We start from the raw sequence: 12,052 nt of genomic DNA, 5'->3' as shown, positions 1-12,052 counted from the left end.
ACTGGACCCCCCCCCCAAAAAAAAAATATTGGAGCAAGCTGGGTGCCACCTGTAAAAGTGACACCTGTAATCCTAGCTATTTAGGTGGTTGAGACCTGGAGGATCGTGATTCAAAGACAGCCCAGCAGAAAAGTCTGTTAAGACTCCATCTCCAGTTATCCAGCAAAGTGCTGGGCTGGAGTCATTATCAAATGGTACAGCATCAACTGAGTGAGTAAGCTGAGTAAACACCAAGCCTGAATTCAGGCCCTAGTACTAGCAAGCATGAATGGGTATCTGAAAGTAGTAAAGAAGGTGGATCCAGGACCACCTGCATTTGAAGAACTGAGGAGAACCTTTGGGAAACATTTTTTTCCTTTTTGATACCAGTACTGGGGCTTGAACTCAGGGCCTTGTACTCTCTCTTGGCTCTCACACAAGGCTGACTGTCTACCACTTGCGCAACACATTCACTTCTGCCTGGGCTGCCTTTGAACTTGGCATCCTCCTCCCTTTGTCTCCCCAGTGCAGGTATTATAGGCACGTGCTCTATGCTTACTCCTTTTTTTTTTTTTTTAAAGAACCATTCTCAAAGCATTACAGAGATAGCGAATGTATTGGCATTCACTGGTTCTTAGTAAAACCTCAATTCTTCAGGACTATCTCATGGCGTTGTCTCTACAACAAGAGCAGCAGAGCCAAGAGATCACGTGGGAGGAGATCCCAGAAGGCGTCAGTGACCTGGAACTAGCCAAGAAGCTCCAGGAGGAGGAGGATCGCCGTGCTTCACAGTACTACCAGGAGCAGGAGCAGGCGGCAGCCGCAGCCACACAGGCCCAGGTATTAGTTAGTGCCAGGGGCTGGGAAGGTGGCTCAGTGGTAGAGCGCTTGCCTTGCATGCCTGAGGCCCTGGGTTCGATTCCTCAGCACCACATAAGCAGAAAAAAAAAGCCGGAAGTGGCGCTGTGGCTCAAGTGGTAGAGCGCTAGCCTTGAGCTGAAGAGCTGAGGGACAGCGCCCAGGCCCAGAGTTCAGGCCCAAGACCGGACCCCAAAAAAATAAAAATAAAAAAATAAGTTAGTGCCATGCTCCTGTGTGGCTCACTTTGCCAGTGACATGCTCCTCCAGACAGAAAAATCTAACCAGCTGTCAACTCAGCCGCCTGGTGGCTTTTTAGCACCCAGGGATATTTGACATTGCCCTACATTTAAGACTTTTCTAATACATTTCTCACAGGAATTATTTTCCCCAAATTCCAATGTCTAGGTTTGCAAATTAATTTTTAAAGTTCACCCAGAGGTACAAATGGAAGAAAGACACTTGGGCACATGCTTCTTTTCTTTCTGTGAGGTTGAGGGATCTGCCTTGTTTTTCTTTTGAGCCTGGAATTATGTGAATGTGTGTACACAGATCCCTGCTTCTCCTCTCCCCCCTCCAGCCTCCCCACCCCCCGCCCCCCGCCATCCCACTACCTCTTTTGGGTCCTCAGGATCCTCTAAAAGATTACAAAACTTAACGCTAACGCTAGCCTTCCTGTGGAGGAACAGCTAAGGTTAGCCCCTGACCTGGTCTCCTGTAGATCCCAATGCTCAAGGTTAGCCTTCTCTTTCTCTTCACTCAATTTGTGTGTGTGGCTGGTCCTGGGCTTGAACTCAGGATCTGGGTGCTGTCCTTGAGCTTCTTTTTGCTTAAGGCTAGCACTCTTCCACTTTGAGCCACATTGCCACTTCTGGTTTTCTGGGGTTAATTGGAGTTAAGAGTCTTACAGACATACCTTCCCAGGCTGGTTTTAAACTGCGATCCTCAGATCTCAGCCTCCTGAGCATGAGCCATCAGCACCTCATTCAGTGTTTTAAGTGTTGAAAATATGATTGTTACATGGCTTTCTATGTGTTAATTATTAAATAAAAAACTATGTCCCCCCCTCCTTTTTTGTGGTACAAGGGCTCTACCTCTTGAGACATTCCCTCCAGTCCTTTCTCACTTGAACCATTCTCTCGTCCTCCAGGCCTCTCTTCAAATATTTTTCCCTTATTGGCGTACATTTTCATTTTGTCTGGAGCTGGTCTCAAACTGCAATCCTTCTGTCTATGCCTGTCTTATTAGTTGAAGTGGAGTCTCAGTAACTCTCAGCCAGACTGAATTTTGAGGTCTTCCAGATCTCAGCCTCCTGAGTGGCTAGGACTTAAAAGCCTTAAAGTGAACTAGTACTGGCATCACGACCTTTTTTTCTCCTTTTGTGATCTGTTCATTATTTTATTTAATGACATCTTAAAAGAACTATTACCAAAAGTCACTTTAACATTTTTAAAATTGTAACCTAAATGTTTTTTAAATTCTAAGCTCATATGTGATTTCTTATTTGAAATGCCATTTATTTAGAACAGGAATGCATTAATTATATCTGAAGGGAGGTACTTCGATTCCCTGTAACAGAACAAATCCATTTGCCAAATCTTCTTTTCCACTTAGTGATGTCTTTAACTCCTGTGACTTGAGACCTGGGTTGCCCTAACTTCTCCTTCCTGTGTTTCTCCTTCATAGCAGGGCCAGCCAGCACAAGCCTCTCCGTCCAGTGCACGACAATCTGGAAATAGTGAACGGAAGCGAAAGGAACCTAGGGAAAAAGAAAAAGAGAAAGAGAAAAATAGCTGCGTCATTTTGTAAGGTTGTAGCGCTGGATTCTTTTGGAAGCACCTCTACGTCTTGAGAAAGGAAGAAACGATCCATACCGTCTGTGCCTGACTTCCCAAGGGATTTGTTCCTGCTTTTCAGGGGAAAGGTTGTTACTTTGTTACAATCAAACTTTTTCAAGTCACACAATACACTCTTTATGAGCTCCAGTTTCTTGTTACAAGTTGGAAACCCTGTGTGTTGTCATTCATGAAAAATACTGCACTTGTAGCCAAATAAGCAAATCACAGCAACTTCTGTGTCATTGTGACATTCATAACTCATATCAGTTAGTAAGCTATTTTGTCTTCTGTTCTAACAGTGAATGGAGGTAATTCACTTAGTCTGATTCCTTCCTGAAATCTAAATATTGGCACAATAATTTCTGAAATTTTTACAATGTTAAATTATGATCTAATCAAGGAGAAACCAGGGGTTTAATACAGGGACGAGGGGAAGGGTAACAGGAATAATTAATCATTTGATTGTATATTGGACTAGTTCAGCCCTTGAACAGCTTTACCTTTCTTTAGTAGTATACATTTTAAGATCTCATCTTGAGAACTGATAACGGAGCTTGGATTCAATTTAGATAGAAAAAAATTAAAGATTTGTATTTCTTTTCTGATAGCAAAAAAATTATGTAATACTAATACTTGTAACCTGTCCAAGTCAGATATGAATGACTTTGTAGTGTTGTAAAATTTTGAGGAATTTTGAAATCTTTAATTAGGTAAGCTGGTCCATCGTTGTATTTATTCACACTGGGCAGCCTGCAAAGACAAGGTAGGAAAGCAGAGAGTTCATTGTCTACCTTTTTCTAGAATTACCTTGATCCTTAAATTTTAATCATGTTTATTACTATAAAATTACAGATACTTATTCAAACAAAAAGCACATTTCTAAATGGAAGTGAGAGATAATCTGATTATAATAAAAGAATATTAATAAGAATCGGGGAGTAGATATGAATTTGGAGGCAATTATATAAAAGCAATCGTATTTTTAACTTATGAGAACCAAATAAACCTAAAACATCTTACTAGTGTTTATAGCAGTAAGAAAGAATATTTATTTAACTTTATTATGAGGCAAACATATTTTTCCTGTATTTCTAGATACAGTTTGGAAAACTATACTTAATATAGTCCCTTTTATATGCTTTGTATTTAAAGTTTGTTTTGTTTGTTCATTTAAAAAAAAAAAAGACTGTTGTTGCTGCCAGTAACTGTGATTTACATTCAATGCCTCAGTAAGTTGGTTTATTTAAGGATGTCCTAATCTGAGCAACCAGTTGAAGAATATTTCTTGTAGTCTTGGGGTAACAAGGACTAAACAAAATGTGGTCTAGATCTTTTTGAGCTGTGATTAACTTTCTCTATAACCCAAACCACTTATAGGATGAACATATGTAAAAAGTAAAGTCTTATTTATGGAAAGGATATTCTAAGGGAAAAAAATGCAGGGCCAAGCTGTATCTTTTGTATCTTTCTATATCACATGTCTGTGGGTGTTCTATAAGTTGGTATTTCTTCAGATTTCTTATGCATCATGATAAATCACCAGAGTACCTGTATGGGCATAAAACTTGGAGAGAAAGTATTTTTGTGAATCTCTTAATTACAACCCAAAATAGAGTCCATTGATAATCGGAACTGTCCTTTGACATCAACCCAAGTTTATTCTTGACACTGATTGAAGACAAAAACATTTATCTTTCCTGGAACAGATTCTAGTGATAGTGAATTCTATTTTAATTTTTAAAACCAACAATGAACCTTGGATAATAAAAGGCATATCTGAGGCATATTTTGCATAATGACATGCTTCTCTGTAGAAGTTGCTGTTCCATTATTTGCTATCTTACATTGTTACAGAGATTATCCTGCCATTCTTCATTCCTTCTAGAAAAAAACACAAAAACAAACACTCAAAAACAGCAGTGCTGCTACCAGATAAATAGATGTCTGTCAATACTTAGAAGAAAATTCAAAAAAACATGCCATGTTTGTTAATTCAGTCTTTTTCTATGTTCAATTTCCAAGTCAGACTTCATTACATTCCTAGAATTCAAGAGTAATAAAAGATTTGATTATGATGGGGGGAAATTAAATTCTATTAAAACAATAGCTCAGATACTACCATCTTCTCCTTGAAGATTACAAAGGATTTAGAGCTGATACGTTTTATTTTCTTGTATTTTGCTCCAGACCACAACTTAGATATTCAGGCATTTCATTGCTGACTTGGGTACATAGGAATTTGATATGAATATTTTTTAAGTTCTTACTTTATAATACTTGAAGTTGTTACGGATATGCTGCCAGCAGAAGTTAGAATTGAAACATTTTGCTTTTTACATGTGTAGATAGATGACAGGCTTGTGATAGAGCTAGCAAAAGTGAGCATATGGTTACTGTGCTTTGTCTTGCTATCAAAGTGTATTCCCTAAGCATTAGTAACCAATTTTTGTTAAAAATAGCAAACGTGTCTTCATGTCTAATCCAATTATAGTGACACAGCTGTGATTTTGTGGCTTTTCCAGTACTTGAAAGCATTTCAGTTGTGCGATTTTCTCAAGCAAGTTTCTATGCCTTGTATTAACAGGCTAGGGATGTCAGCGACGTGCTGGCCTAGCATGCATGAGGACCTGGGGTCAATCCCCAGCCCCATTCAATCCAATAGAAAGGAAGAAACTGTGTCATGCATGTACTCACAACAGTGGTCCAGTGGGCAGAGCTGAACTGACTGTGTTAGCTGTACAATGGCTGTGTGTCGGCTGTACATGGCTGTATACCTGCACCTGTATCTGTACCGTGATCTTAGGGAAAGACACTGCTTTCATGTTTAACATCACATGTTATTTCACTGAGGCGGAGTTTATAAGTGTAGGTTTTAGAATATATCCTGTTTGCATATCTCATAATTCTTGCATTCAACTACTTATCCTGTATTAGATTGTGAGCTCTTCCTTATGCGTCTTGTTAGTGGCCTGGCTAAGCAAATCAGTATCAGAGATTTAGTCAACTGAAGCCATTAGCCATTTTGCACTCACACCAAACCATTGAGCATCCTGTTTGCAGTGAATCATAAACTCAACTACTACGGAATAGATTTTTGAGAAAACAAATGTGTGAGGAAAGTATATTTGTGGTCTCTGTCCTCATGTTGGCTTATGAAGCAGATGTCTGTAAAAAGCCTGGGTTGGGGCGGAAGGCAAGAATCTCCATAACCACTAACTCATCACTTATTTGAATCTTCTTAAGAAAAAAATGCAAATAGCAAATTGCCTACAATCTGCTTACCTTTCTGACTCATTGTACTGCTTATTTTAAGCTAGTATGAACTATTTGTTTTCCCTATTACAGTTTTAGTTATACAACTTACCCTGTCTCAAAATGGAACCACCCTTTTGTTCTGTCTTGCCACGGGCAGACATTCATTCTGTGCCTGGATGAGCTGTCTTCCTTCTCCCCTCCCAGTGCAGACTTTTTTGGGCCAGTGACTGAGATCAGTTTTGCTTTGTTTTGTTTTTCCCAAATGCTGTGAAGTTGTAGAATTATCTTTGAATATGGCATCATGTCATCCAATAATTTGAATTTGCTTTTGTGTTTGTTAGGCTATGTTACAATCAGGAGTGTCTGGGGAAATCTTAAAAGTACTTAAAACTTAACTTTTCCATATCATTTCCATATCTGAAGGCCAATGTCTGAATTGTCTTTTCCCCCAGTGCTGTCAGGTTATTAAAGGGCAAAACCCAGCTTTGTCTCGGTGTGACTGACGTAGGTCTCTCAGATATCATCATTTAGGGGCTGTCTAAATGATTCATAAGGTTTTGTTGTTGGTATTTTTTTAAGTGCAAAATCTTACTTTGATCCTGTACAATTTAAATTCCTTTTAAACACTGACTTGAAGTTATAAAGGAACCCATTAGAACTTCAGAGTTCTTCACTTCCCTGCTATTTTTTTTTGTCTTTTCTTACTGAGGAATTGGGGGTTTCTTAGGTGGTCCTTTAAAAAATAGATTTGAAAATTAAAGGCTTCCGAACAAAATCAATTGCAAAATAGAGGCGTGTGAGGGCAGATCGCAGGATGCTGATAAGTTTATTTTGAAGACCCATCTAAATTTTAATTCATGCATGTCTGATTTAATTGTGGCGATTTAATCATGGCGTTTTTCCTGTTAAAAAGTACTAAGTTGATTTTTTTACACATATATTTTTACAGGAATGATTCTAATTACTCCCTTCTGATCTCAAGAAAAACTCAACAAACAGGGTAAAAACTTTACTGCCTCAATTTCAACTTTGTTCTATTTTCCTGCAAAAGGAAAACATTTGTACTTGCCTGAGGGGTATTTTTTAGGGTGACATCCTACATAATGTGTTGACATAAAATGGCAGAAACACAAAACTGAGGTTTCAAACCATGGTGGACTTAACAGAGACCAAATATTATTCTGTAATGTGTACTTTATCTGATATTAATTGTAAATATTTCTTCAAAACCTTTGTCACTGGCAATTTAGGAAAACTTTATATCCATCTGCACTGTAATATCTTGCTGGCTGTTAAGAGGCAAGGATGCACAAATAGAAATTGCAAGGTGATCCTGGCTCCTTCGGTTCTAGCAGTTATTTTATAGTTTCAAGTATAGTCACAAAATGAAACTGCCCATAACTCAGTGGCCTGTCTAAAAGGATAGTGTTCATGGAAATACTCTACCCAAAGCAGTTACAACGAATACAATTTATGATTGGTATTGAACTTTTAAAAATTACATTTTTTCAGAACTTTTGTGATGGTTTTCATGTATTTTATGAAATAATTTACATACACTCCCCACCCCCACCCCCACCCCCAGGTACTTAGTATATTTTAACTTTACAGACTTATGGCTTTTGTTAAAAGGCAGTTTTCCTCAATGAAATGACAACTCTTGTCACAGCTCCACTCACAAAGCAGGACTGGTGTAAGAGGAATAATATGGCATTTCTTAATGTTACTGCACATGAATCCCTTGAACTGAGAATGAGTGGGTTGGAACATCTTTTGGGGAAGAGCACATGAAATGGAGTAATGACTTCTGAGAAGTTGTACTCTTGAAATATAGCAAGAAATAGAGATGTTTTCTTCCTCCACTTTAATCAGATCCATTGGCTTAAGAATTTGTTGTGACATACAGATCTGTGTATCAGGCCCAGGTGGCTGATTGAAAATAGATGGGAGCTTCTAACTTTTGCTCTTCCTTTCTCGGGCTATATTAAGTACCTTTTCTGCTTTTGAAATAATTCATGTTTTGCTTTATGACCAGCTTTAATTACAGTTAAAAAAAAAAAAAGGTAAGAGCAACCCTAAAGATTAACAGGAAAAAGCATTGGAATACATGGTTTGAATAAAGACACCTAAATACGTCTAACCCAGCTTAGGGTTGAACTGATTTCTATGAAATAAATGTTTTGAATACTAATTATGCTAAACCTACTTTAAAAATTATGTCTTAAACAAGTTTCCAAAGTTTCACTTTTGGAAGATATTCCTAAAAAGACATATTGAATAGGTGGGAAAGTATATTACTTCTGATGAAATTATTCAGTATTAAGCAAAACTTAATGTCTGTTGTTGTACCACAAATATAGTGTCCTTGTTGGGTTAAAATGTTTTGTTAATATACTTAAAACTGTAACCAGTGAATAACACCTGTAGTATTTTTTATTATAGATTATATTTTATTTCAATAAACTTTGATATTTAGACTAGTCTTTCTGCTATGTATTTTTATCTCATTAAGCAACTTCTGACCAAGCTAGGAAGTGTGGACAGTTGGCCTGTTCACTTACATAGGAATGAACTCTGGGAATACTTAGACCAGCATTTGATAGAAAACAATTACATACAGTATCTGCAAACCTTCCCTGGGGGATGTGAGGCTTTTCTTTCTTTTTTTTTTTGGGGGGGGGGGGGGAGGGGGGTTGGTCGTGGGGCCTGAACTCTGGGGCCTGGATGCTCTCCCTCAGCTCTTTAGCTGTAGACTAGCGCTCTACCACTTGAGCCTCAGCCCCACTTCCAGCTTTTTCTGCTTATGTGGTGCTGAGGAATCAAACCAAGGGCCTCATGAGTGCAAGGTAAGCACTCTACCACTGAGCCACCTTCCCAGCCCCAAGAACTTACTTTTTGTGGTGGTGCTGCGATTGAATGCTATGCCCTCCCTTCCCACCCAGACTTTCAAAGAGCTTTTGTGTGTTGTCTCCCCCCCCCCCCCTTTTTTTTTTGTCGGTTGTGGGGTTTAACTCTGGGCCTGGGCGTTGTCCCTAAGCTCTTCAGCTCAAGGAAAGCGCTCTACCACTTGAGCCACAGTGCCACTTCCGGTTTTCTAGTGGTTTATTGGAGGTAAGAATCTCACGGACTTTCCTGCCCGGGCTGGCTTTGAATCGTGATCCTCAGATCTCAGCCTCCTGAGTAGATAGGATTACAGGCGTGAGCCACGGGTGCCCAGCTTCCCCCTGGGCTTTTTGTTTTGTTTTGAGACATGTTCTACATAGTATAGGCTGGTCTCAAACTTGTGGTCCCCCTGCCTCAGGTATGTGCCACTATACAACTGGCCTGGCCAAAGGTTCTTTTTTTTTTTGGTTTTTTTTTTTTAAGGGATGTAGTTGAAAGCACAGTGCTTGGCTAGCATGCACAAGGCCCTTGGTTCAGTCCACAGGGCTGCAATTCACAGTGCAAAAGGAACAATACAAAACAGATGACTTCCCATCAGAGAGGTGGACAGGACAGTAATGGCTTGGCTGCTGGTAGAGGTTCTTCTGAGTATCATGTTGTGCAGGACAGGAAAGTGTCGTATGACCCAAAGGCCCCAAGTCACAAGCAGAAGCACCTGAGCTACAGGCAGGCTGGGGGCACTTCCTACAAAGGGCTAGGCATCAGCAAGTAAACAGCACCGCCACCCACACACCCATCTCCCAGTTATAGGGCAGAAAGACTATAAAATAATTACACAGAGCAATAGAAAAAATGTCAGCGCTCACCTAGGGCCAAAGCTTTCAGAGGTTACCCCCAGCACTGAGAAGTCTGTTCCAGCTCATAGGGCAGGGACAGGCACTAAGATGAACTTCTAGAAGATGCCCTCATATCCTTAGGACAGGAGCAGCTTCAGAGCAACACCACATCCCTTTCACTCTTCATGGGTACCACACTAACGCACCAGGAAATACCGTGGGGGCTGCTCATCACTGATTCTATAAGGAGACGGAGACGCTTGCACGAAAGAGGTGGTGTTAGTTTCATGGAACTCACCATGAAAGGCTTTCCCAGAAAAGATGCTAGAAAAAAATGCCACCAGCTCTCAGGGTAAGATTCTAACCTTACAACCGACTGTGCCGCCTGCACGAAAGGCAAAGCGACATTTATTCTCTAGAAACCATAACCAAGGCCTGCTGGAAACAAAGACACATACGCTTGAGGTGTGGACCTTTATTTTCACAAAAAGACAACAATGTCTTTCCACATACAAGTATTTACAAAACCCAACTGATTCACCAATCTAGAATCTGGGTTGGTTTGTTTTCCACTTCTCAACATAGTTGGGAATATGGAAACCTTAATACCCACACAATTCCCAGAGATGGATTTCATCCATCAAACAGTGCAGATTAGCTGAAAAGTGCACTTACCTGCACATCTCAGTCTAAAAAATAAAACCTCGTGATACAAAGCTCAGGGCCAAGATTTCATTCATCTATTTGGTTTCATACCATGCAAGCCTGACAAAATGTGCTGCTACCCTAAATCTGAAAATTGGTCTCAATTTACAATTAAAAAGCTTCTCAACACCTTAGCAACTATACAGAATAGGAAGGTTTATTTCAAAAAAGGTTACATTTTCTTTGAAACAGGATACACAGATGTACTTAATGTAACAGTACCTTCTGCAAAAATAGGTTACATAATACTCAAATGCAGAAACAATCTAAGATTTACATGGCAGACTTCTTCAGCTTCGCCAGCCTTTAAAACGAAGGCTAAAATGCTTGATGATGAAAAACTTTAGAGCCTGACACCACAGACCTAAGGCTGCAAACTACTCAGATGCTTTCCTTCCATCTTGCCAAATGTGTTGTTGGTGCTGCAGGAAAAAAAAAAAAGTCGAATGGTACACAAAACTATGAAAAGTTACAACAGAACTATCCAAACATCATCTCTAAATAGAGAAAAGCAATCATGTTAAATTTTTATAAAAGAAAAAAAAAAAAAAAAAAGGAAGGTGGACAGAATTCTTGAGCGGTCAGAGGTCCTCTTCGTAAGTAGTCAAGTGAAGCTTCAATAAATTATCTTGAAATCACGGCAGAGTAGCTCATTTTCAAAATCTCCGTGGAGGTCCACTCTTAAATGGCTTAAATCCAGAGCCACTTCCTCTTGGCAGGGAATTACCACTGATTTGTACAATTCTATGAAAAGAACGTCCAAAGAACAAAATGTAAACTATCAAAAGCAAATACCTATTCATGCTTCCATTTGCCAAACATTGCTCTGTGCTCGGAACTTCAGCTACCTGCACTCACCCTTTCCCCCAGACCTGTGAGGTGCTACTGTGCTCACCCCCTACATCCTGCAGGAAGAAAAATGGCCAGGTCAGAGAGCTAGCACGGGGGTGGGAATTCAAAGCTGGGGGGCAGTGCCCTCTTTCGCACACATTTGCTGTGGGGTATGAATGGACAGGCTAGAGTACAGCAATGCTTCTCAAAATGTTTGCCCCAGACCTAAATTTCAGTGCCAGCCAGGAAATACAAATTCTCAACCTCAGCTTGCTTCTTCCCCCCGCTTTTTTTTTTTTTTAACCTCGTTGGGGGTACTGGCACTTAAGCTCATGGGCTTATACTTGAACATCACACCAGCCCTTCATATGCTTTATTTTTCAGCTAAGGACTTGATTGGCCTCAAACCTTAATCCGCTCAGTCTCTGCCTCCCAAAAGTAGGTAGCATTATAGGCATGAACTACTTTGGCTATTGTGAGACAGGGTCTTACTCGGCAGCTCAGGGTGACCTGCCCGAGCCTCTGCATTCAGTGTGGATGCTCCCATCACACGCTTCATTCCACCATACAGCATGCACAGAAACTCTGGGATGCGACTCTTGGCATCTGTTTTCCTAAGTACCTGAGCAGATCCTGCTCTATGCTAGAGCCTCCCACTTACAGAAAGGCATTCAAGAATTACTTTTGAATTCTTTCTGTACAATGCAGTATAGGCGATGCTAGAATGGCACACACAGCAGACCAACATTACCCCCCAAGACCCTGGAAAAACTAGGAGCTAAAAGCCCATGATGAGCCAGGCATTGGTGGCTCATGCCTATAATCCTAACTACTCAAGAGACTGAGATCTGAGGATCACAGTTTGAA

At 40.1% G+C, this 12,052-nt stretch overlaps 2 protein-coding genes across 15 annotated transcripts in view; one reads left to right on the top strand and one right to left on the bottom strand.

Moving 5' to 3' along the window:
* The window catches only part of Mindy2 (MINDY lysine 48 deubiquitinase 2), a 43,690-nt gene extending 35,280 nt beyond the window's left edge, over nt 1–8,410 (top strand). Inside the window, exons 8-9 of one of the 2 annotated variants that reach the window (XM_069995318.1) lie at nt 637–819; nt 2,527–8,410. In XM_069995318.1, the coding sequence (XP_069851419.1) occupies nt 637–819; nt 2,527–2,646 (303 nt within the window). In that variant the 3' untranslated portion in view covers nt 2,647–8,410. Of the gene's footprint in view, nt 1–636; nt 820–2,523 lie in introns of both variants that reach the window. The other variant, XM_069995317.1, reaches the window with a different exon arrangement.
* A 1,699-nt stretch (nt 8,411–10,109) lies between these two features.
* The window catches only part of Sltm (SAFB like transcription modulator), a 44,254-nt gene continuing 42,311 nt past the window's right edge, over nt 10,110–12,052 (bottom strand). For all 13 annotated transcript variants that reach the window (XM_069995304.1, XM_069995301.1, XM_069995303.1 and 10 more), the window contains one exon: nt 10,110–11,098. In XM_069995304.1, the coding sequence (XP_069851405.1) occupies nt 11,011–11,098 (88 nt within the window). In that variant the 3' untranslated portion in view covers nt 10,110–11,010. The remainder of the gene's footprint in view (nt 11,099–12,052) is intronic.

This window comes from Dipodomys merriami, unplaced genomic scaffold (genome assembly GCF_024711535.1).
Source record: "Dipodomys merriami isolate MVZ:Mamm:240054 unplaced genomic scaffold, mDipMer1.0.p SCAF_48, whole genome shotgun sequence".
NCBI lineage: Eukaryota > Metazoa > Chordata > Mammalia > Rodentia > Heteromyidae > Dipodomys > Dipodomys merriami.
This window is presented reverse-complemented; position numbering and strand designations above follow the sequence as displayed.